The sequence below is a fragment of the Pogona vitticeps genome, chromosome 4, assembly GCF_051106095.1.
Source record: "Pogona vitticeps strain Pit_001003342236 chromosome 4, PviZW2.1, whole genome shotgun sequence".
NCBI lineage: Eukaryota > Metazoa > Chordata > Lepidosauria > Squamata > Agamidae > Pogona > Pogona vitticeps.
In genome coordinates this window covers 214,502,268-214,523,627 of record NC_135786.1, presented here as the reverse complement: position 1 = coordinate 214,523,627, position 21,360 = coordinate 214,502,268, and the positions used below count along the sequence as shown (strand labels likewise).

Below are 21,360 nucleotides of genomic sequence, written 5' to 3'. Positions count from 1 at the left end.
CCGATGATCAAAACAGCTGATCGTCGGGGCTTCAAAATGGCTGCTGGGTGCTCAAAATGGCTCCCCGCTGTGTTTAGGAGCCATTTTTCGCTGCACAGGCACCCGAAAATGGCTGCCCCTATAGAGGATCTTCGCTGGATGGTGAGTTCTTAGCTGATTGGAAGGCATTAACCAGGTTTTAATGCGTTTCAATGACTTTTTTATTTTCACTTTACGACATTTTCGTTCTACAGCGATTTCGCTGGAACGATTTAACGTCGTAATGCGAGGCACCACTGTATGTTCATAGGTCATATTTTTACTTCCTTGAACACTGGCCATATTGTGGATTTATGTCGGCATAAGTGTAATTGTGTAAACTATAGCAGCAAATTGCAGCTAATCAATGAATTGTTGCTTGCATTCCTGGTTGCAGGCCAGGTTGCATGATTTGCGCATTTACACTTAAATGTACATAAGTCCACAATAGGATTCTGGCCATTGTGTAGAAGAGGGCAGAGTTAAGGATAACCTGTTATCACAGAAAAGCCAAAATCATATTGGTATTTGCATAACTGGCCACAGCCAGTTACTGCTAATTGACAAACTGCTGTGATACATTTTGGTTGCATGCTTGGTTATGCACAGTTGTGTATTGAAAATGTACCCTGGCATCTACGTGTATTGAAAATGTACCCTGGCATCTACGTTAGACACAATCAGCTGTGGCCAGTTGCACAAATCTTATTCAAACACAAATAGGATTCTGGCCATAGAGACAAAACTTTTTGTAAGTCTGATTCATGTGCTACTGAATAGTATGAAGTTAACACTGAGATAACAGACTTTATGAAATCTGTTGTCACTCATTCTCTTACTAGATATGCTAAAAGGAACAGTTATAGGATCTAGATGTGATAGTCAGCAGTTAGGATGTTAATAGAATCAGTTCTTATATAAATAAAGTTGTGGCATAGATTTAAAGGAAATATTTCATTCATAAAATTCTGTTTAATTTAGAGCTTGTTGGTAATCAGCTTTATTTGATTTATTATCTGTTTGAAGTTTGTTACATGAAAATAGCCTGTGGTAATTATTTCAAAATATACTGTCTCTTCAAAAGCTCAAATGGGACACCTGTAGCATGGCCAGCAATGATAAACAAGTAGCAGAATCTACCTTCTTTGAAAGATATGCCGAGTATGATAGGAAATAATGCTCTTGAAATTAAGTTTAGGCATGTTACAATAATAGCTTGTCTGATGAGAATGTATTCTGACAAACTGACATGTTTTGATAGGTGCTGAGGTAATTTTACAGATTTATTTAATTAAGTAAAAAGTGCAGGCTGAGTACTCTACAGAAGGTTAATCCTAATATCAAAGTTTAAATGTTAGTTTAAGCATTACTAAACATGACCAATCTTCTCTTTTATGCATTTTTGAAGTGTGATGCAAATTTGATTCTGAGGTCAGGCAGCTGTATTATGGCAACGTAAAGCAACTTGTTGCCTGGCAGCCCTCAGAAAACAAGTCAAAATATTTATTTCTGTGGATCTTTTAAAGAAATGAACTAATAATCAACTTTTATTTCTTTTTTTGCTTCATGTTTAAATTACTTCATTGTGTAAAACACTTCTTTTTAATAAATCCAGAGAAATATTTGACAAAGAATAAAAAAAATACACTCACCTTATTGGTACAGTATGCTTTTCCATGCTGCCAGTTCTGATAACTCAACTTCTTTTATGTGGTTGAATAGTTAATACTAATTTTTGACTGAAACTAAAGGAAGTCAATGAAGTTACAATTAAAGGAAGAGGAAGTTATAGAAAGTTAAAAATTAGGGAGGTTGAAAAAAAATTATCCTGTTGACAAGTTTTGTTTCTAATCCTTGTATTTCTGCACCATTCTGAAAATATGAAACACGAAATTTTGTAGCATTAGGACTCTGGGGGCACACAAACGCTGGTGATAATGGATGCTGTGACTTAAAATAGTGTAAATTCTCATGGAAGTCTGGATCCTTGCGGCAAGAAATGAAGTTTGCATTTTTATTGACAAAACTCTTTGCTTTTGACTTTTATTATAATATCATATACTTCTTTGCCATGTGCTGTTTTCTAAATGTTCTGGCTTTGATTATTTAATTAATATATTGAATGAAGGAAAAATATTGTCTTCATTTCTAGAGGTCTTGTCTCTGTTTCCTGGGTATCTTGTAAAATGACACATTATTACTTGCTGTTTGGAATAAGAATTAAACTATTAAAGAATGTAACCTAAATTATAGGTTCATCTTTCTAGTATTTTTGAAGAGAATCACTAATGTCTATCCATCCTTGATAAGAGCTGGCAATACAGATGGGCAGGCACTAGAAATACTACAGCTGTTGGTAATACATAACATAGATTATTCATGGACTTTTCTACAATATCAGTAGGATATGAATATTTGTTGAAAAGATATATACTTGCTCAAATTTGTGATAACTGACTCCCATTAGTATTAATGGATCCTCCCACCCCCGTTTTGCACTATTTTATCTTTTGCATTCAAATCAGCTCCCTCAGTGCTTTTTTTGAAAGTTAACTATGACCGAATTTACATTTTCTTCCAAAGGTAGTTATGATGTGTTTATTGCATAATCTAAACTGCATTCCTATATTTAAGCCTTGTGCAAGTCTTGTGTTGTATAAACTAAATTTTGTCCATGTTAAATTCTGAAAGATAAGCATTCCATTCTACTTAATTGTCTTTGCTGCCCTCTAGTGCTCCTTTGTATACAGAGATTAGTTAAGATAATTACAGTATTCAGTTCTGAAACAAAACCTTTACAAATTATATTTTTAAAAAAGGGGAGGGGACCCAGCATATTATTAAAAATTCAGTTGCAGTATGTTTTTTTAACACCTAGAACATGTAAAATGTTTGACTTCCTCTGGAAATCTTCAGAATTTCTAGACGAAGGTTCTGCTTGTTAAACTAAGAAAATAGACATCCTTGGCAGAACTTTCAGAGCAAGGCAGAATGATGTAGGGGGAAGAAAGGGAATCTACATAATTACACAGTCTAACCTATTCAAAAATATTTGTTTTATCTAAACTATACTATTAAACCATAATAGAGAACAATTTTTTAAAACCAAGGTTTAAACACATATATTTGATACCTTTTCAGGATAAAACCTCATAGGTAACCATTAGTTATTCCAAAATGAGTAATTTTTTAAAAAGTAGAGTACACAGACTGTTTTGAAGGTATTGTCTCTCCACTGTTGGGATGTAAATCCTGGCATGCTTGTCTGAACCAAACAAACCCTGCCCTGTGGTGTAAAAATTACTATTTTCAGGCAAAGTGCTATGAATTTACTTTTTAATGACCTGGAATATCAGGGGCTTAGGACATTGATACTGTATGAAGATATATTAGTATAAACTTGACTTCAAGGACAAAGCCAAATTGTTAGTTCTAGGTAGAGTAGATCCATATAATGAATGAAGCTTTTTGTGTTGATGCTTAAGAAAATATATTTCTTTTTTAAAAAGAAGAAAATCATGTTTTCCAGAATCTTGTTGATCATTCATATTTGCATATGGACAATCACATTGGATTTTGATTGTAATTTGCTATCAAGATTTAGTAATTTTTCTTACATAAGTTTATACTGCCAGTAAGATTCTAGCCTTTGATTCAGTGGGTTATTGTAGCTGAGACTAATGACTGGATCTAGTGTAGATGTAGATAATAACAGTTGTCCTCCTCCTCTCCATTTCATCGACCTGGCCAGTGTGATTCAGATTGAAAGATTGGCAGAAACTGGACATCACAGGTCATCTGTAAGCAATGTGATTAACACTGATGTGGTACAGAGTATACATATTATCCTCTTATATTGCTCTGTCTTGTTTCTGTAGACTTGCCCTAGGAAATGGTGCATATATAGTCAAATGAAAAAGAAAGTACATCCTCTTTGCATTCTATTGTTTTATGTATCAGGACATAATAAATTCATCTAGTTCTTAGCAGGTCTGAAAATTTGATAAATACAATCTCAGATGAATAACAACATATGACATTACACTGTGTCATGACTAACTGTGACTTACTTTAGTATAGTACATCACAGTTTGAGTGGACCTGTCAATAGAACTTATTGAGGAGGCAACTCATCAAATCCCCATAGATTTATTAAGCCTATTCTAGTGCAATATTCTATACTAATCTTGAGGTGCAGTGGTTAAACTGCAGTGCTGCAGTCAAGCCTCTGCTCACAACCTGAGTTTGATCCCAATGGGTTCAGGTAGCTGGCTCAGGGTTGACTTAGCTTCCATCCTTCTAAAATCTGTAAATTGAGTACCTAGCTAGTTGGGGGACATTGTGCATCCTGCATAATTAAATTGTAAACTACCCAGAGAATGCTTTAAGCCATATAGGGAGGTAAATAAGTAGCACACTTTTCTAAGCAACAGGATTTTGGTCATTCTATTCTTACATACATACTGGCTGTACATATGGCAAAAGGAGGATCTAATTTTACTGTAAATGAAATTACAAATATTTCAATATCTATGAAAGGCTTAAACAAAAATTGGATGAAGGACTACAGTATTAGAGGCAAAGTGTAAGATATGGAAAAATTAGTATCATAGAAGATTGAAGCATTAAATAAGACAAATATGATTAGTCTACATATTAGAAAAATTGGATAAAGTAGAGACTGCTTGATAAATATTTTGAAGACTTAAATGTCAGTTTTGGACACCTGGATAATAGAATGATGAAGAATAAAATATACTATTGAAAGAAGAATAGATAGAAATGATAATGTGAAAAGCTGATAGTCCTATTTTCTAGATGAATAGTTTTTGGGTTTTATATATAAATTGATCCAATTTGGAGGGAAGGTCAATAGCAGACACGCATAAAGAATTAGAATACTGATATAGATGAAATTTCAGAATTTGGATGTTGGGATAACATGCTAGATTATTTGTAGGGCAACCAAATTAGATTAAACATGAGCTGCACTTCTGTTTACAGATTTCTGTAATTATGTTAATCAAAACAAATTTACTGATTTTTCAAGCTCCAGTTCTAAGCATTGGAAAAATTGTGTAGTTGGAGCTTTCCATTCTATTTCTGGATCGAAGTAAAAATTGATTTGTCATTATGAGATATTAGAAATGTGAATTAAGTTAAAAGAATACAAGAATCTGAAAAAGGAAAGAGGGGTAAAGGAATGATGTGGAACAAAACATTTTAGAGTGCATGTTAAAGGGCACATATTTAAATAATGGGTGAAGAGGTCAATCAGGCAGGAACAAATGATTTTCATATATATCTTGTTGCAATGTTTTTCATTCCTGATTTTCATTACAGCTAATAAAATGAAACTTATCACTATGAACATAAATCATTTAATTGCCTGTTTTTAAGAGAAGCGTAGTTAGCCACATGCTATTGTTGTTTTTTTATTCAGAAGCAGGATAGGGATTGTATTTACTGTTGAGCCTTATGAATGGAGTTTGGACAGCTAGATTACACTCCAGTATAGTGACTTTCCCTTACTTTTAAAAAATCTAATATTTTATCTTAAGGTGAAGCACCTGATTTTTGCCATTCTCTGTTACCTACTATAGCGCATGATCATTAGTGTTGCAGAGGTTTCCTGTGCTCAGGAACAACTTTTCAGAAAGCTCAATTGGCTGCATTGGCTAGGAAGTATTGGTGGTTTTCTTGCCTTTCAGAAGTACAGTATTGTATTTCACTCTGGTACAAAACTATTGTTGGATACATCTTAATAGATCAGAGAACACTTAATAGATCGGAGAACATGAACAAGTCTTCAGAAATATCTCTATAAAGAACTAGTTCCGTGGCATTTAAAGTAAGATTTGTCTTGATTGTCAAACTGTTTGTAAAGGCAGATAAAGTTTTTGTGTGCCATGTGCATCAATGGATACAGTCAGAGCTTCCTGAGTTTACTCTTTCCCTTCCTTCAAGAGGGCAAGAATACAATTTTTATGATGTGCTAGAGAACACTTCTTTATGGATTTGTGGTTTTTCATTAGCCATTGAAGTCTGTAGGGGTGGGTTTAAAAAAACAAAACAAAACATCCATGATGTTAGAATAGATTGTAGAAGTATATTTAACTGATCTTATTTGGCTTTCAAAGCAGATTAAAAATCAAAGAACTGTTTTTTGCCTGAATTGCCTAAGATCAAGCACTTAATTGGAAGCTTTTATACAATCAACAAACAGTTCCTTCTGCATTCCCATTATTATTTTTTTGTGGGTTGTAGAATGTGCCCTTGTAAAAGGGACTTGAAGCGTAGAACAGCATGTTAGTCCTTAAATAGCTAGGATATTGTGCACATCCTCTAAATCTAACTTCAGAAAGAGAGTAGGATTTCCTAATAATGTTTTCAAATATTTCTATTCCATATGGATTTTATGATTCATGAACTGGATTATCATCAGTTCTCTGTTTTACATTCCTGGCACATTACTGCCACTGATTGGAAAGGCTTTTGTATCCTTTGCTGGAATTAACTCTGTTCCACAATCCCGAAGCATCTGCTTAGCAGATACTTTTCTGCAAAGCACCAACAGGTTTTCTTCTTGCCCGCTTTGTCATAGCCAAAGAAACCCTTTTAAGTACATACTAATGAGAGAAGTTGGCCTTACCAATTGAACACTGGAATGATATTCTGAAATCTCGTTGCTGAGATTTTTAAGGCTGTCCCTGGAGTAGGAGTCATAGAACGGTGGTGGAGCTCAGGCTTTATGTGAAGAAGATGCCAGGTTCCATCTGCATAATATCCATTAAAAGTATATTTGGTAGTAGGTTTGGGCATGATCCTCATCTGAGACCAGCAGTCAGAGGAAACAGCATTGGTATAAGTCATAATGTATGTGGTGAAACTTCTTTCATGGTATGATCTCCTCTTCATCTTTTTGTTGCTTGTGTTGAAATGGCGTGTTTTGTTGTTACTAGGAGAGATATCTCAGATATCACAATATCTCAGAGAGATGAAGAATAATCAAGAGAATTTGTGTCCTTTCAGATGTTGTTGAACTGTGGTTCCTCTTTTCTTTCTCTTGGCTTTACTGCCTCGGGCTGGTGAAGGTTGCAGGCAAATAAGGTGTGAAAGACAGTATATTCTCTATCCTGATTTAAGTTGATGGGACAGTGAAATATGGTGGAGAGACACACCTGATTAAAATGCTTTAAAAAAATCAAAACACCCAAAATTTTGGTAAATATATTAGTCAATTTGGGGATGTGCTAAATGTATATACATTTTCCTTTGATTCCAGTTTCATGTCAGCTGTTTGTATATAAGATCTATTTTTTACTGTCAGAAAGTGAGCATACATAGGTCTGTGTTTTTGGATTACAGTTCTAGTAATTAGCAACCTTAAAGCTCAAGTCTGTACACTTCTGTCGAAAACAGGTACAATGTGTTGGGAGAGAGGCAGCAATATAGCAGGCAACACATGTACACACTTAAATGGTTGGAAGAAGGGGGAGTGGGTCAGGAAAGCAAATACTGAAAATGAGGTATGGAACCATAGATCCTTAATTTGACTTCATTACATCATAAAATCAGTATGGCGTATGAAGAATGTTATCTCGGAGGACATGCTTCATTGTTGAAATCTGTTGCTTAGCGAAGTAAGTCACACTAGAGCAAACTCATTAAATCAGTGGGGCTTTGATGAGTCATCTCCATCAATTCCATTGATTCAAGTTATCTACTCTAGCTGTAATTTACTATGCTAAAGTAAGTCACAACTAGAGTAGGCCTATTTGAATCAGTTGAATTTAAGGGGGGGGTTGACTCACCAAATCCCCATGGATTCAGTGGGCCTACACTAATGTGGCTTGCTATGCTAATTTACAGAATTTCAACCTTTATGGTATAATTTAAATATGACTGAACACTTAACCAGTACTCTACTTTATATATATGAAACAATTTCTTATGATTAGAAAACTGTTCTTTCCTGGAGATCAGTGTGGGAGTTTAAATTTCCAGTTTAAATGGTTTTTGCATTTTCTTCCCCTCCAGGATGAAGATGAACTGGACTCTCACACCATGGTGAAGACAAGCTCTGAGAGTGCGGGCACAATGAGAGCCACTAGTACAATGAGTGACAGTGCTCAAACAATGATAGAACATAATAGCACTATGCTAGAATCAGACTTGGGGACTATGGTGATCAACAGTGATGATGACGATGATGAAGATGAGGATGGAACCATGAAAAGTATGTTTGATTTTGGCTTTCTATTTAAAACGTTTTGTGTACATTTTCACCTATAGTAATACATTTTCAATAAACACACACTTAAATTATAATTTGGATCTTACAAAATAAAGTTAGTTTAAACTGTGGGAAAGGAGATAGGTCATATAGATACTGGCTGCATTCCTGGAGTTTGTTCTTGAGCATTGTTCTTAATTTTCCCTGGCAGCAGCTCTCCGTTGGCTGGGTTGTATGAGCCTCCAAAACAAAAGACCAACCAGAAAAAATCCATGAACACATGGATTTCTTTTTCAAGATGATTCAGGACCTCTGGATTGCCATCTTCGGTGTATTAGTTGTATAGACTTTACATACTTCATGCTGTGTTATGGACATAAATATGCAGGGGGTTTGAAAACTTGAAGTTTTATTTAAGTTCATACAACATTTTAATGTAAAACAATTGGAAAAATTATAGTGCATCCTAGAACTATTGAATATTTCATATTAAGAGCATTGTATATGCTACGTAGTGGACTATGCCTTTTAACACAGACTTATTTGTGGATAGCGTTATGATATTTATGTAAACTTACAATCAGGAGATAGGAATGATCAACTCTTTATTTATTTTTTTATTACATAAAATATTCTTTCCTGAGGAAGTAAATGTTCAATGATTGAGTCAGTTGCTTGTCACAAGCCCTTTTTTTTCCTTGCTCTTCAGATGGCTTGCCTTCTATTAATATTCTGTGCCTTAATGTGTTTAGCAAGACTTTCTAAATGAATTTGTTATGGTGAAGAGCACTTTGGATGAAGTGAGGACCAGATTAAGCTAGGCCTTCTTGCAGCACTCAGCTTCTACTATCTTAGAGAATGTTTGAGTTTTGCAAAAGACCTGTTGGAAGTCAAATGCAAACTGCTGATGTGACCAATGTTCCCTCTAGTTTTTAGTTCCACTGGGTGGGACTCTGCCCCTCTCTTGCATGGTTCCACCCCTTCTGGTCTGTTGCAACCAGAACTAAGGGGGCTGAAAACAATTAATGTGGGCGCGGAGGAGGAGGAATGCTACACAGAGGTGGGGTGGAGTTGTGCGGGTGTGCACCTTAGAGGGAACCTTTGGTGTGACAGAAATCAATCATAACTCCAGACAGCATAGTGTCAGATCTTTAGCTCTCCAGAAATGCAGAGTGAGCTTCAGTTGCTCATCTAGTGTTTATCTTGTATGTCAGATGAAAAATTGTGACAAAATTGGTCCTATATAATCTACTGTTACTGATGAATTGAGGACATTTTATACACCATGTTAAAGTCCAATACAATTTATTACTTCTTTATCTGTTACAGACACCCCATGTTGTGACTAAGTGTTGTGTTAAGTGGAGTTGGCAAGTAAGGCCAGGTTTTTATTAATTTTGTGGTTTTTATGTACAGTGGACGAGGGATCTTTTATCTTCAGCTGAAAGAAAATAAACAGTTTTGTTGATGAGTGATGACTCTTGAGTAAAATGCTTCAATCCATAAAACACTTCATATATATTTTAATTTGTGTTTGATGTTGAAATAAATATTTCCTTCATAAACTTTGTGGGTAATGGAAAGATTTATTACCCAAATCTTGAACTGATCAGGTTTAACATGTGTAGAAGAGCATTCTTCTTTGTGGTCTCTGTAACTTACACACATGGTTTGTTCTACACCAGTGCAAGAATATTCAGACCTTTCTAAAGCAGAGCTTAAAGGTTTGGGTAGCAGCTATGCCTACACACTACCATGCAGGACTGGGACAGGCTCTTGTAGTTCCCTTTCATCTGCTATGGTTTTCTTAGCTTCTTTGCTCTTACTTTGCATGTTCTTTAACTATTATTTTGGATTATTATTCTTGCCTGATGCTCAACTTCCCTACCAGTATAACTCTTGCATGCAACATACAATTGTATGATACTAGAAACTAACAAGTGCACCATACTCAATATCAGCTGAGTTACCTTTGACCTTGATGACCACTCCTGATAAACTGTTAATCCCACTGTCTATGCCAATTGCCATATCAAACTTTTTCTCTATGTACAACCTCAGCCCAGACAGTTGATCTTCAAATCCACATTGGACTCCCTGTGGCCCGCTGGTCTTCTGGGTTTGAGAGAGAGGAAGTCTTTGCCTTCTCTTCCACCTCTATCAGCCAGCAGGATGTTAAGGAGATTTCAAGAGGCTAGTAATGTGCACATATGCTATTCCTAATTCATAGCCGTAATGCTTCCAGTGAGGTAAAAATAAAAAACTTACATTTATTGTCACAATAAATCAATTCAGGATAAAATAGTGTGAAACCTAGATGTAGATATAGAAGCCCATAGAGCTGGCTTTCATGTGTGCAGGTATGTTGAAGAGACCAATGTGGAGTCTTGAAGAAATGGGAAAATGACCTAAGGAAGAATTTCACTAAGAGCAACAAAGTGCTCACTTGCAGTGGCAGCTGGTTACAACTAAGGAAATAAGAGTTCAGTTGATCAGCTGTAAAATGCAAAAGGCATTAGGCATGATTTTATTCATCCAGATGATATAAGCCAGTGGATCCAAATGTGCTACGTAGATTGTTTAGAACTATAATCAGATCAGGGATTTCATCAGATAACATGGTGCAGAACCATGATAATATCAACATTTTAAGCCTGACTCATCTACTTACCGACTCATCCAATATTTGGGAACAGTTATGCTGCACATTGCGAGGAATTTGAATTTAGGCCTGGTTGTTAAATACTTTTCAAAGTAGCTAAAAATACTTTCAGGGTCCCATTCAGAAACTTTTTGCAGCTTTTATGGACTTGAAAGCCACTTTTGATCTAATACTCTTTAGTTTTCTGTGGGATAAATTTAAAAACGCTATTAATGAAAAGATTACTCTTTCTAACTGAAAGTTTATATTTCTTACAAGTAAGATATGGTTTTGGGGGATAACTAATTAATGCAATTACTTCTCTTTGAAATATGAGACATGGCTGTGTTCTGGTACCCACCCTGTTTACCCTGTTAGTGAACAGTCTGACTCCTGCCCTTTGAAAAGTTGGCTCCTGCCCTCAGAGATCAGCTGTTGTTCAAGTGCAGTTACTAATGTATGCCGATGATATGTTTCTATAGTTCCTGTTGGGACTTGGTTTACATAATCTAATATAGGCCTTTGCTCCATATGTCAGTGCCAGCAACATAACCATAAATTACAGTAAATCTAAAATGTTAGTGTTCTTCATATTTAAGAGACAAGATCATTGGGTACTCAATAAAAACACATTTTAAAACGCTTTCTACTACAAATGTAATTGATATTAATTTCCACTGTGCTACAGATTGGAATTTTTATAGAGCTTTTTCACTTTTAGTAGTGCATAATAATTCAGCCACTGAATATAAATTTTTCCACACCAAGAATGGTCATGCTGTTAATTTAGCACTTTGGGTCTTTTGTGCTACAAAAACATTAGCTGAATGTCTGTATGAAGTGGGCATCTGCATGATGTGTGTTAATGGGGAGGTCAAGAGAGCGGAGTTATTCTTTCTATTCTTTGAGTGGCTAAGTGTGTGGCAAATGTAGTTGTGTGTTTGAAAGCTGGCTGGAGATCTGGATCTACATGGCCTTTGCTTTGATCTTTTGCCGATGAATCAGTTTTTGCTATAACAATGGGACTTCCACTTACTGCATAGTGAGTTGTTATGATTCATATAGAAATAGCTGATTTAATTTTTTTTATTCCAAGTTTTTATCACTGAGATTATTTCAGGGGGATGTCTGTTTCTAGATGAAGAAAGAGGGAGAACATTTGTTTCTTTAAACATTATTTGATGTTGATTTACTGTAGTTGTTATTTAGTTGATCATCAGAGCCAAGTTTCCTTGGCATCTAAACTCTTGTTCTGTCTGTCTTGGCATTCCTTGTCTGTTTGGAGACAAGTTACCTAAGAAATCCCAAACTTATTTAGAGCTTTGTTTTCATTGGCACATATGAATGTCATGCATTCTGCCTTCCTTGTGAGAAGGTTAAAAGATATTTACTCATTAAAGTTCACTGCCCAGGTAGGTGTGGGGTCTCCGATTATCCAGTATGTTGTACGGTGCTTTGCTGCAATTTTCATTATAAGAATTAATTATTGCCCTTCTTTCTAAATTTTCAGAGAGGAGACAGCAAAGTATTAGTATTGTTTCTGACACAATTCTTTGTCCTACTTTATCTGTAGATGTCTTCTATATTGCAGTCAGAATGTATGTTTAGCAAACATGACTTATTTTCTTCTATTGCTATTTTTACTGAGAAGGATTGAATTTGTTGTTGTGCATCTTTTTGTATACTTTGAGTCTGATTTTTTGAATGGTCAATAATGACTGCATGTGTGCGTGCGTGCGTGCGTGCGTGCGTGCGTGCGTGCGTGCGTGCGTGCGTGCGTGTGTGTGTGTGTGTGTGTGTAAGCGGTCACTTACAGAGAAGCCAAGATGCACTGTCCCACCTGTCAGTCCCCACTGGTTACTTTAAAGGCAGTGTTCCTGCACTGATTTTAATACTGGGAAAGAAAATTGACCACTGAGTCCAAGAGCTTGCCCATCCCTGTTGTCCTTTCCACACACACACTCCACCATGGAGCTCACCTTGGTTTGGGTGATGTTACAATGCAGTTGTGAAAAAGCCTGTGCAAATTAAAAATCCTTCTGACCCGGGCAATAGCAGCAGAAGCACTTCTGTTTGCCCTCATCTCCTCCATGGATTTTCTTGCTAGGAAGGATGTGAGACAGAGCTTCTTGCTCTTGTCTTGTCTGTGAACATGCACTCTTTTAATTTACAAAAACATGTGCAAGAAAGTATGACGGTATTTGGAGCTGTTGTAATCTTTATTTGGCCTTTGCTTCCCTGTTTCAGTCCTGCACTCTGATGGGGCAAGAGGAAGATTGGGTAACATTAATATTTTCGGTTGATTTGCCCTTTATAAATCTCAGAAGGTAAGCTATATCTTTTGGGTCCCATTAGAACTACCTTGATGTATCAAACCAATATATCTAGCAATTTGTCCATGACAGTGGTGAGAGAGAAGCCTCCAAGTAAAGCATAGAGGCGACAGGCCCTCCCTGATTGTTTGTTCTTGGCATCTGTTACTCAGGCAAAATTTATTCCCTTTGAATGTGAAGGCCCCAATTAACTATTTCTGGAGGCAACCCCACAGTCTCCACATTTTGTATCAGTCATAACTCTTTCAGGTTACAATCAGCATGTAAAAGGCCCAAAGTGCTTCAACCAATTGTTAACTGGTGATTGTTTCAGGGATCACATAATTCCCCTCTCACACCAGCTCTACTGGCTGCCGATCTGTTTCTAGGCACAATTCAAAGTGCTGGTTCTAACCTAAAAAGCCCTGATGACCATGTGTCCCTTAATGAGTCTGTTTGGGTTTTAAGATGATCAAGGGAGACCTTTCTCTTGTTCCCATCACTTTCACAGGTGTGTTTGGTGGGGTATACTAGAGGTATATAAATATGAATATCCCCACACAGCTAGACCTAATGAGGTTCCACCTTCTCCCCCAGGACCAGACTATCCACTCATGCAGCCTGCTTCAGTGCTGGTCCTGCTGGTCCTTCCAGTGGCACCTGGAGCTCTGCTCTCTTCCTGCTTGGTTGACCACTCCAGGCAGGGGGTGAGAGGATGAGTCTCCCCGGACGGCTTCTAAGTGGGCTGCTTAACAGGAAGAGAGCGGAGCTCTGGGCGCCATTGGAAAGATGGAGGTCCTGGACTCTTGTTATGTCCAGCTGCATGGGGATATTCGTATACGGCATTCTCTGTTGCTGCACCCAGACTCTGGAACTCCCTCCCACAGAATGCCAGATAGGCCTCATCATTGCTGTTCTTCTTCAGGCAAAGACATTTCTCCTCATACAGGCTTTCCTGTATTGATTGGCTTTTTGAGAGGGTTTTTAAAATGAAGTGTCATGCCCTGTTGCTTTATATCTGTTTTTTGTGTTGATTTTGTTTACCATTTTAAATGTGGCATTTGTTTGATTCTTTTTAACTCTTACTGTTTTTAGTTTTTAAATATTGTGCTTTTATGATGTAAGCCATCTTAGATCCTTTTTAAAGAGAAAGGTGTGGTAAAAGTATTTTAGATAGATAGATAGATAGATAGATAGATAGATAGATAGATAGATAGATAGATAGATAGATAGATAGATAGATAGATAGATAGATAGATAGATAGATAGATAGATAGATCGATCGATCGATCGATCGATCGATCGATCACCCATCCTCTGCCACTAGCTAAGCATGCTAACTCAGTCCTGAATCTAATAGTATGCAGGAGTCTGGGGGAGCATTTTATAATTTTTGTTGGTAGGACTAGGTTCTTGTGGATACAAATGCAGGCCATAGAGGGAACATTTGGAAGTACCCACAATCTGGTGGTATTTGCAATAGTCTGAATTCAGCAATATAATGGGACTTACTTTTTGGCTTCTTCTTCTTGCAGATTGCTTGAAATACCGAGATTGTTGGGTGGCACATTTTAACATGACAATATAGCAAGACTTTCCATTGCAAAAATCATTCTGTTTAGACAAAAGAGGATTTTTTCCCTCCAGTTTCCTATTTGAAATCTATAAAAACTATGCTAAATTTAGATTGTATGTATATCTTATCCATTTATTTCTATTTCCTTGCTTAGAAACAAAATGGCTATCATTCTTCTTTGTGGCCTCTGTGAATCGCACCCTGGGTAATCCGCGCATGTGCAGAGCCTCGTTGGAACATTTCAGAGTTTCTGCGGTAGCAAAAAAACACTTTAGTGTAGGCCCCTCCCCCTTAGTATAAGTACCTTGGTGCCAAGACTCTCCCTTCCGTTTCTTTCAACCACAGCATTGAGAGCCTAACTTCTGTGAGTTTTTCCTAAAGTGAAAGAGACTTTGTTCTTGATTCATTTATTACTATTTTTTTAAAAGAAGAAGTTTTTTCTTTGTTGCTGTGGCCTTGCAGCCAAAGACCCGCCCCTTCCCTTTTCCCTTATTTTCATGGCTGCTGTGGGCCTGTTTAAACATTGCGTGGGCTGCAACAACAAGATCTCCCTTTCTGACATCTATGCTAAATGTCTTTTCAGTCTTGGTGAGGTCCACCAAACCTCTTCGTGCCCTCACTGTAAGAATTTCAAATGCAGAGTTCTTCGCAGTCGTCCAGCCTACAAAGTCTATGGCTCAGCCGGCCTGTAAGTCCACCGTACAAGCTAAGGCCATGAATAAAGCCATTTCAGAGGCAGCAGATGCCATCCTGCTCCGATGTCCCTTCAACATCGTCCACTAAGGGTCACAAAGCCAAACATTCCATGCCGAAACCATTGACATCAAAAACAAAAAGACGCCGTCCACAGATGTGCCTTCGGCTCAAGAGCACTTGCTGCTGAAGAAACCTAAATCTTCGAAGGCGAAACCCCTGAGGGTTACTTCCCCACAGCTCCCAGAATCTAGTGATCTGATATGCATGGGTTCCCCCTCAGATGAAGAAGTGCTTCCATCTCATCAACCTTATCCATCACAGTGACCAGAATGGGACAAACGGGTGGATCAGCTCGCATACTCAACGGATAGTTATCAACAATCCGGCTTTCCCAGCGAGCCCTCCTTGGTTGCTTCTCCCGATATGCAAGGAGTCGAAACGCAACATGATACTGTTCCCTGCTCCATCCCAACAGACCTACTACCTCATCCTCCAATGCGTTATCAAGGGCAATGCAAGACTGGCAATATATCTTCACGTGTGGCATCGACCCATGCTCAGCACTATCATCGGGTAGCCATTTGCCCCTATCAGTGCTCAACCGATAAGCCTGCCAAGCACTATCAACCGGTTGCTGTCCTTGGTTCAACAGCAGTGCCACATCAGAAGCCTCATCCACAGCAACCATCGATGTTGAAACAGTCTTACCTTCATGATCCTCAAGAGATTCATATGGCTTACTATCAGCTAGCATCAAAAAAGCAGAGTATACCAAACAGACAGAGGTTTTCTCTCTCATTTCACCACCCCCAAAAAGGACGGAGGCCTTTGCCCCATCCTAGACCTCAGATAACTCAATCGCTACATCATTACCACCAAATTCCATATGGTTACCCTTGAGTCTGTCCTTCCCCTGCTCTGAAAAAAACAACTGGTTTGCTGTGATAGACCTAAGGGGCACCTATTTCCATGTATCTATCCATCCCTCTCACAGGCCCTATCTCCGCTTCCAGCTAGGATTCCAAGCCTACCAGTTCAAAAGATTCCCATTCAGACTCGCAACAGCTCCCAGAGTCTTTACTAAATGCATGGCTCTTTTAGCAGCTTACCTCAGACTTCACAAGATCCACATTTTCCTGTGCATTGATGACAGGCTCCTCGTAGCTTGCTCCTGTTGCAAAGCACAACGGGACATTCATTTTACACTGTCCGTTCTCCACAATCTCGACTTTGTTGTAAACATACAGAAATCCAAGTTACAGCCCACAGGGGTTGTCCAGTATATAGGAGCACTCATAGACCCCACTCACACCTGAGCATTCCTCCCAACAGACAAAAGACTCAACCTGATATCATTGTATTCGCGAAGGCTTTCACGGCTGGGATCTAATGGTTGTTGTGGGTTTTTCGGGCTCTTTGGCTGTGTTCTGAAGGTTGTTCTTCTTAACGTTTCGCCAGTCCCTGTGCTGTCCTCTGAAGATGCCAGCCACAGAGACTGGGGAAATGTTAGGAAGAACAACCTTCAGAACATGGCCAAAGAGCCCAAAAAACCCACAACAACCACTGATATCATTGCTTTGCATCTTCCCTCTTCATGCACTGGTACCTGTATTAACAGTTCAACATGTCCTCAGCATTATAGCATCCATGACATCGGTAGTCCAACACGTATGCCTCAAAATGAGGTCACTCCAGGTATGGTTCCTGGCCCTTTTCAATCCACTAACAGACCTGCCTCACACCCTGTTATAGGTGACCCCAGAACTCACCACCCAACTTTCTTGGTGGTGCTCTACTCAAAACCTTACAATGGAACGACCTTTCCAACAACCATATCCTCAAATACTGGTCACCACCGATGGAAGTCTTACTGGCTTGGGTGCTCACTGCAAGTCTTTAAAGATTAATGTTCAATGGTCAGAGAGAGAGAAAAAATGCTCCATATCAACGAGCTGGAACTGTTAGCAGTAATAAAAGTGTGCAAGGTTTTCAGAAACCATCTGTCAGCAAAATGGTCCAAGTCACCACCGACAACACTATCACAATGTATTATATCCTCAAACAAGGTGGCACCCACTCTCCAAGCTTTCTGTATCTCGCTGTTGATCTCTGGGAATGGTGTCTGTCGCATCATATCTGCCTCATGGCAATACACATAGCTGGTAAAGACAACAATCTGCCAGATCTTCTCAGTTGCAAGGAATCCCAAGCTCACGAATGGGAACAATACCAATCCATCTTTCCTCCTCTGCACATGCGGTGGTATACCCACCATCAACTTTTTTGCCTCTGGACAAATTTGAAGTGCAAACACTACTGTTCCCGCACAGGAGTTGGCAAACACTCCCGTGGCGACTCATTCATAGGTCGTTGGCCCAGGACTCTTACCTGTTTCCACCATTTTCCACAACACACGTCCACATTCATCAAGCATTACACACTGGATGTTCGGCAAAAATCTGATGTGACCTTTGGACGTGCTGTGCTATCCTCTACCTTGGCATAACAACCTCCTTGTTAGTCAACCAGGGTGTGATTGACAGAGGCCACAATGAAGGACAGGTTACTCACCTGTAATTGTAGTTCTTTGAGTGGACCTCTGCGATTCACACATCCTGAACCGACCTTTCTTCTGTCACGCCATGTCGCTGTTCTATGCCGCGGTTGACCTAACTGAAGGGAGAGTCTTGATGCCAAGGTACTAAGGGGGAGGGGGTCTACAGTTATGTGTGTTTTTGCTACCACAGAAGCTCTAGAAATACAGTGGTGCCTCGCATAGCGATTATAATCGGTGCAGCAAAAATGGCTGCAAAGCAATTTTGTTGCTATGCGATATTAAAAAGACCATAGGAATGCATTGAAACCCCTTCAATGCATTCCTGTGGGCTTCAGACTCACCTTTAAGCAAAAATCCTTCATACGACGGCCATTTTCGCTGCCCGGCAAGCGAGGAATCCGTCCCAGAAAACAGTGGGCGACCATTTTTTTTTAAACCCAGCGGCCATTTTGGAACCGCCGATCAGCTGTTTAAAAAATCATTGCTTTGCGATGATTGGTAAGCGAAACAGGGTACCGATCATCGCAAAGCGATTTTTCCCCATAGGGAACATCACAAAGCGATTGCAAAAGCGATCACAAAAAGTTAATCGCTATGCGATTTCATCGTTAAACGGGGCGCCCGTTAAGCTAGGCACCACTGTATCCGATAAGGCTCCGCGCATGTGTGGATAATCCAGGTGTGATTCACAAAGGTCCACTCAAAGAACTACAATTACAGGCGAGTAACCTGTAATTATTTTTTTTCATTTATAGTTACCCATACTTGGAGGCCCTTGGGCCGTTTGACAAAAAATAAAAACAAAAACGTATTTCTCCCACAACCCAGGAATAAGGTTTTGTGCCCAAATAAATCTGAGGATTTCACTCTGTCAGTAAGGAAAAAATAGAAAACTGAGGTTAGAAAAACTAGATGACCACAGTGGGGTCTTGACTTGAGAACTTAATCCGTATTGGAAGGCGGTTCTCAAGTCAAAAAGTTCTCAGGTCAAATCTGCATTTCCCATAGGAATGCATTGAAAACCATTTGATCCGTATCTGCTCTTTTCCGTCCATAGAAACTAATGGGAAGCTGCTATTCTGCCTTCGACCACTAGAGGGGGATATATTGTTTCTTTTTTTTTTCTTAGGTCAAGAAAGGTTCAGGGAAGGCAGGGAAAATACAGTCCAGGCAGTACCAGGCAGTCTGAAGACTGTCTCCCAATCCACTCTCTAAACGCTGGGAGGAGTGAGGAAGCAGACAGGCACCCTTTTCACTGGCCAACAGTTAACTGAAAGTTCAAATTTTGCACTTTCCCTGCCTCGCATGTGGTTTTTTTTCAGTTCTTAACTCAAATCTAAGTATGTAAGTCAAGTCAATATTTTCCTATGAGAGTGGTTCTTAAGTCAAAATGTTCTTAACTCAAGCCGTTCTTAAGTCAAGACCCCACTGCATTAGAGTCCTTTTGTGGGACTATAGAGCTTTACCAGAAAATTTGACCAGATTGCCTTTGTTTTTCCACAACTGCATCTGCCTTTAGTTCGGATAGTCACATACATAACTAAATGCACTTGATGGTTCTCTTATACTATGCAGGCGTTGCATCACGGCCTCTCCCATTTTGAAGAGATCCTTGTCTAGCAGGCCGAGGCAAAGAGGGAGTCACGAAGGCAACAAAATCAGGGAGCTGGACAGGGGACAGATTGCATTTGTCTTCAGTGTGAAAGGGATGGTCACTCTCAAATTGGCCTTCTCAGCCACACTAGATGCTGTTCCAAGTCCTCCATACAGAGCACGTTACCATAGTCTTTCGAGACTGAAGGATGCCTAAGTGTTTGCATAAATCAGTTCCCTGTGATTTTTATTCATCTCCTTTTCTTACGATTTTGCAGTTTTGAGTGACTCCATCTGTACATTACATAGCCTTCTTCTTGGCTACCATTTAAATTTTTCAATATGAAAAAGTAGAGGTGATGTTGCAATCTGTAAATAGAAGGGAAAGGGGAGATCATTCTAAGGAACAAAAATGAATGCATGATTCAGTAATCAACACATTTGTGTTGTGTAGTCTGTTATTGGTCAACCTACACACTGACAGGGTAGCAGCAAGCAAGTACAATCAGTTTAGAATCAGGACCAAAATATTTTCATAATAGGATTAGTCAGCCCTACTACAAAGTCAAGAAGTGGACTTCGTCTTTGTTCTGGGCAACAGGGCAGACTTTTGGAGAAGGGATAGCAAATGAAGTTGGAGATTCTGGGGGGTTGAGGCAAAAGCCCGTATCAAGGCAGGATTTTAGCTAAAGATAGAAAAGACACAAAGAGAAGGGAAGAGAAAGAACATGTAATGAACATATGACACATTTAGTTCTGTTAGAGGTATTATGCATGTGCATGAGGGTTACCAGGTATACACAAGAGAAGAAGCGAAGAAGTGCTTTTTTATTGCTTTGAATTATTTGTCTGCTATTCCTTGGAGGTCATACCGGAGGATAAGAGTGTCCACAAGAATTTGTTGGAACAGGAGTTGTATGTTTGTATGGTATTATAATTTATATGCATAGCATGCACTATTACAATCCAGTGGCAAAATCCTCTTCCATAAAAGGCATAACTTCTAGAGATGACACAAAAGGCATAACTTCTAGAGATGAATTGCCTTAAGTTAAGGAATCTGCATTGGCATTATCTGTTGCATGCTGAGTTGCACAACTATGAGTGGAAAAGAGACTTCTTATCTTACAGCAATTTCCCTTTAAAAGTAGGAGTTTTTGCATAATTTACACAACAGAATTGTGGCCTTTATGTCTTTCTGTGGATGAAATCCTGTTGTGTAAGCTAAATTGTAACTTTTGGTCTGTTCCTGGCTAGTAAATAAAGAGCTCTCACTATGATTCTTAGGTGTGCCTAGGGTTGTGTGCATGCACTCCCAAGAATCACTGTGGGCGCTCTTTATTTACCTGAAAGGAATGGACTGAAACATATGACTTTGTTTATGTTACACAGCAGGATGTCAGCCTGTGTATGGTTAAATAATAAATAAATTTAGGTTCTTCTCTCTGGTCTCTGCCCTCTATGCTGGGCATGTGCGCGTGTGCATGTTCCTCTCTCTGCCTCCACACAACCCTCTTCACAGTGATCGTGTTAGGTTCCGGTGATGATGGAACCCTGTGGGGGGGACAGGGGGTGGGAGAGTTGCACACACATGCAGAAGCGAAGTTGCGCAGGTAAGAGGTTGAGCCCTGCCCAGCGGAGCTGAAAGTTAGAGGGTACGTTGTCTCTGACTTACAGTAATAGGCTTCTGTACCTGTGCAAATTTAAGAATGAAGAAGAAATGCTTCCCTT

At 38.9% G+C, this 21,360-nt stretch overlaps 1 protein-coding gene across 3 annotated transcripts in view; it reads left to right on the top strand.

Annotated features, from left to right (window-relative positions):
* The window catches only part of STK3 (serine/threonine kinase 3), a 165,278-nt gene that overhangs the window by 76,622 nt on the left and 67,296 nt on the right, over positions 1 to 21,360 (top strand). For 2 of the 3 annotated variants that reach the window (XM_020785274.3, XM_072999173.2), the window contains exon 9: positions 8,059 to 8,257. In XM_020785274.3, coding sequence (XP_020640933.1) covers positions 8,059 to 8,257 — 199 coding nt within the window. Of the gene's footprint in view, positions 1 to 8,058; positions 8,258 to 8,465; positions 9,726 to 21,360 lie in introns of those variants that run through there. The other variant, XM_020785273.3, reaches the window with a different exon arrangement.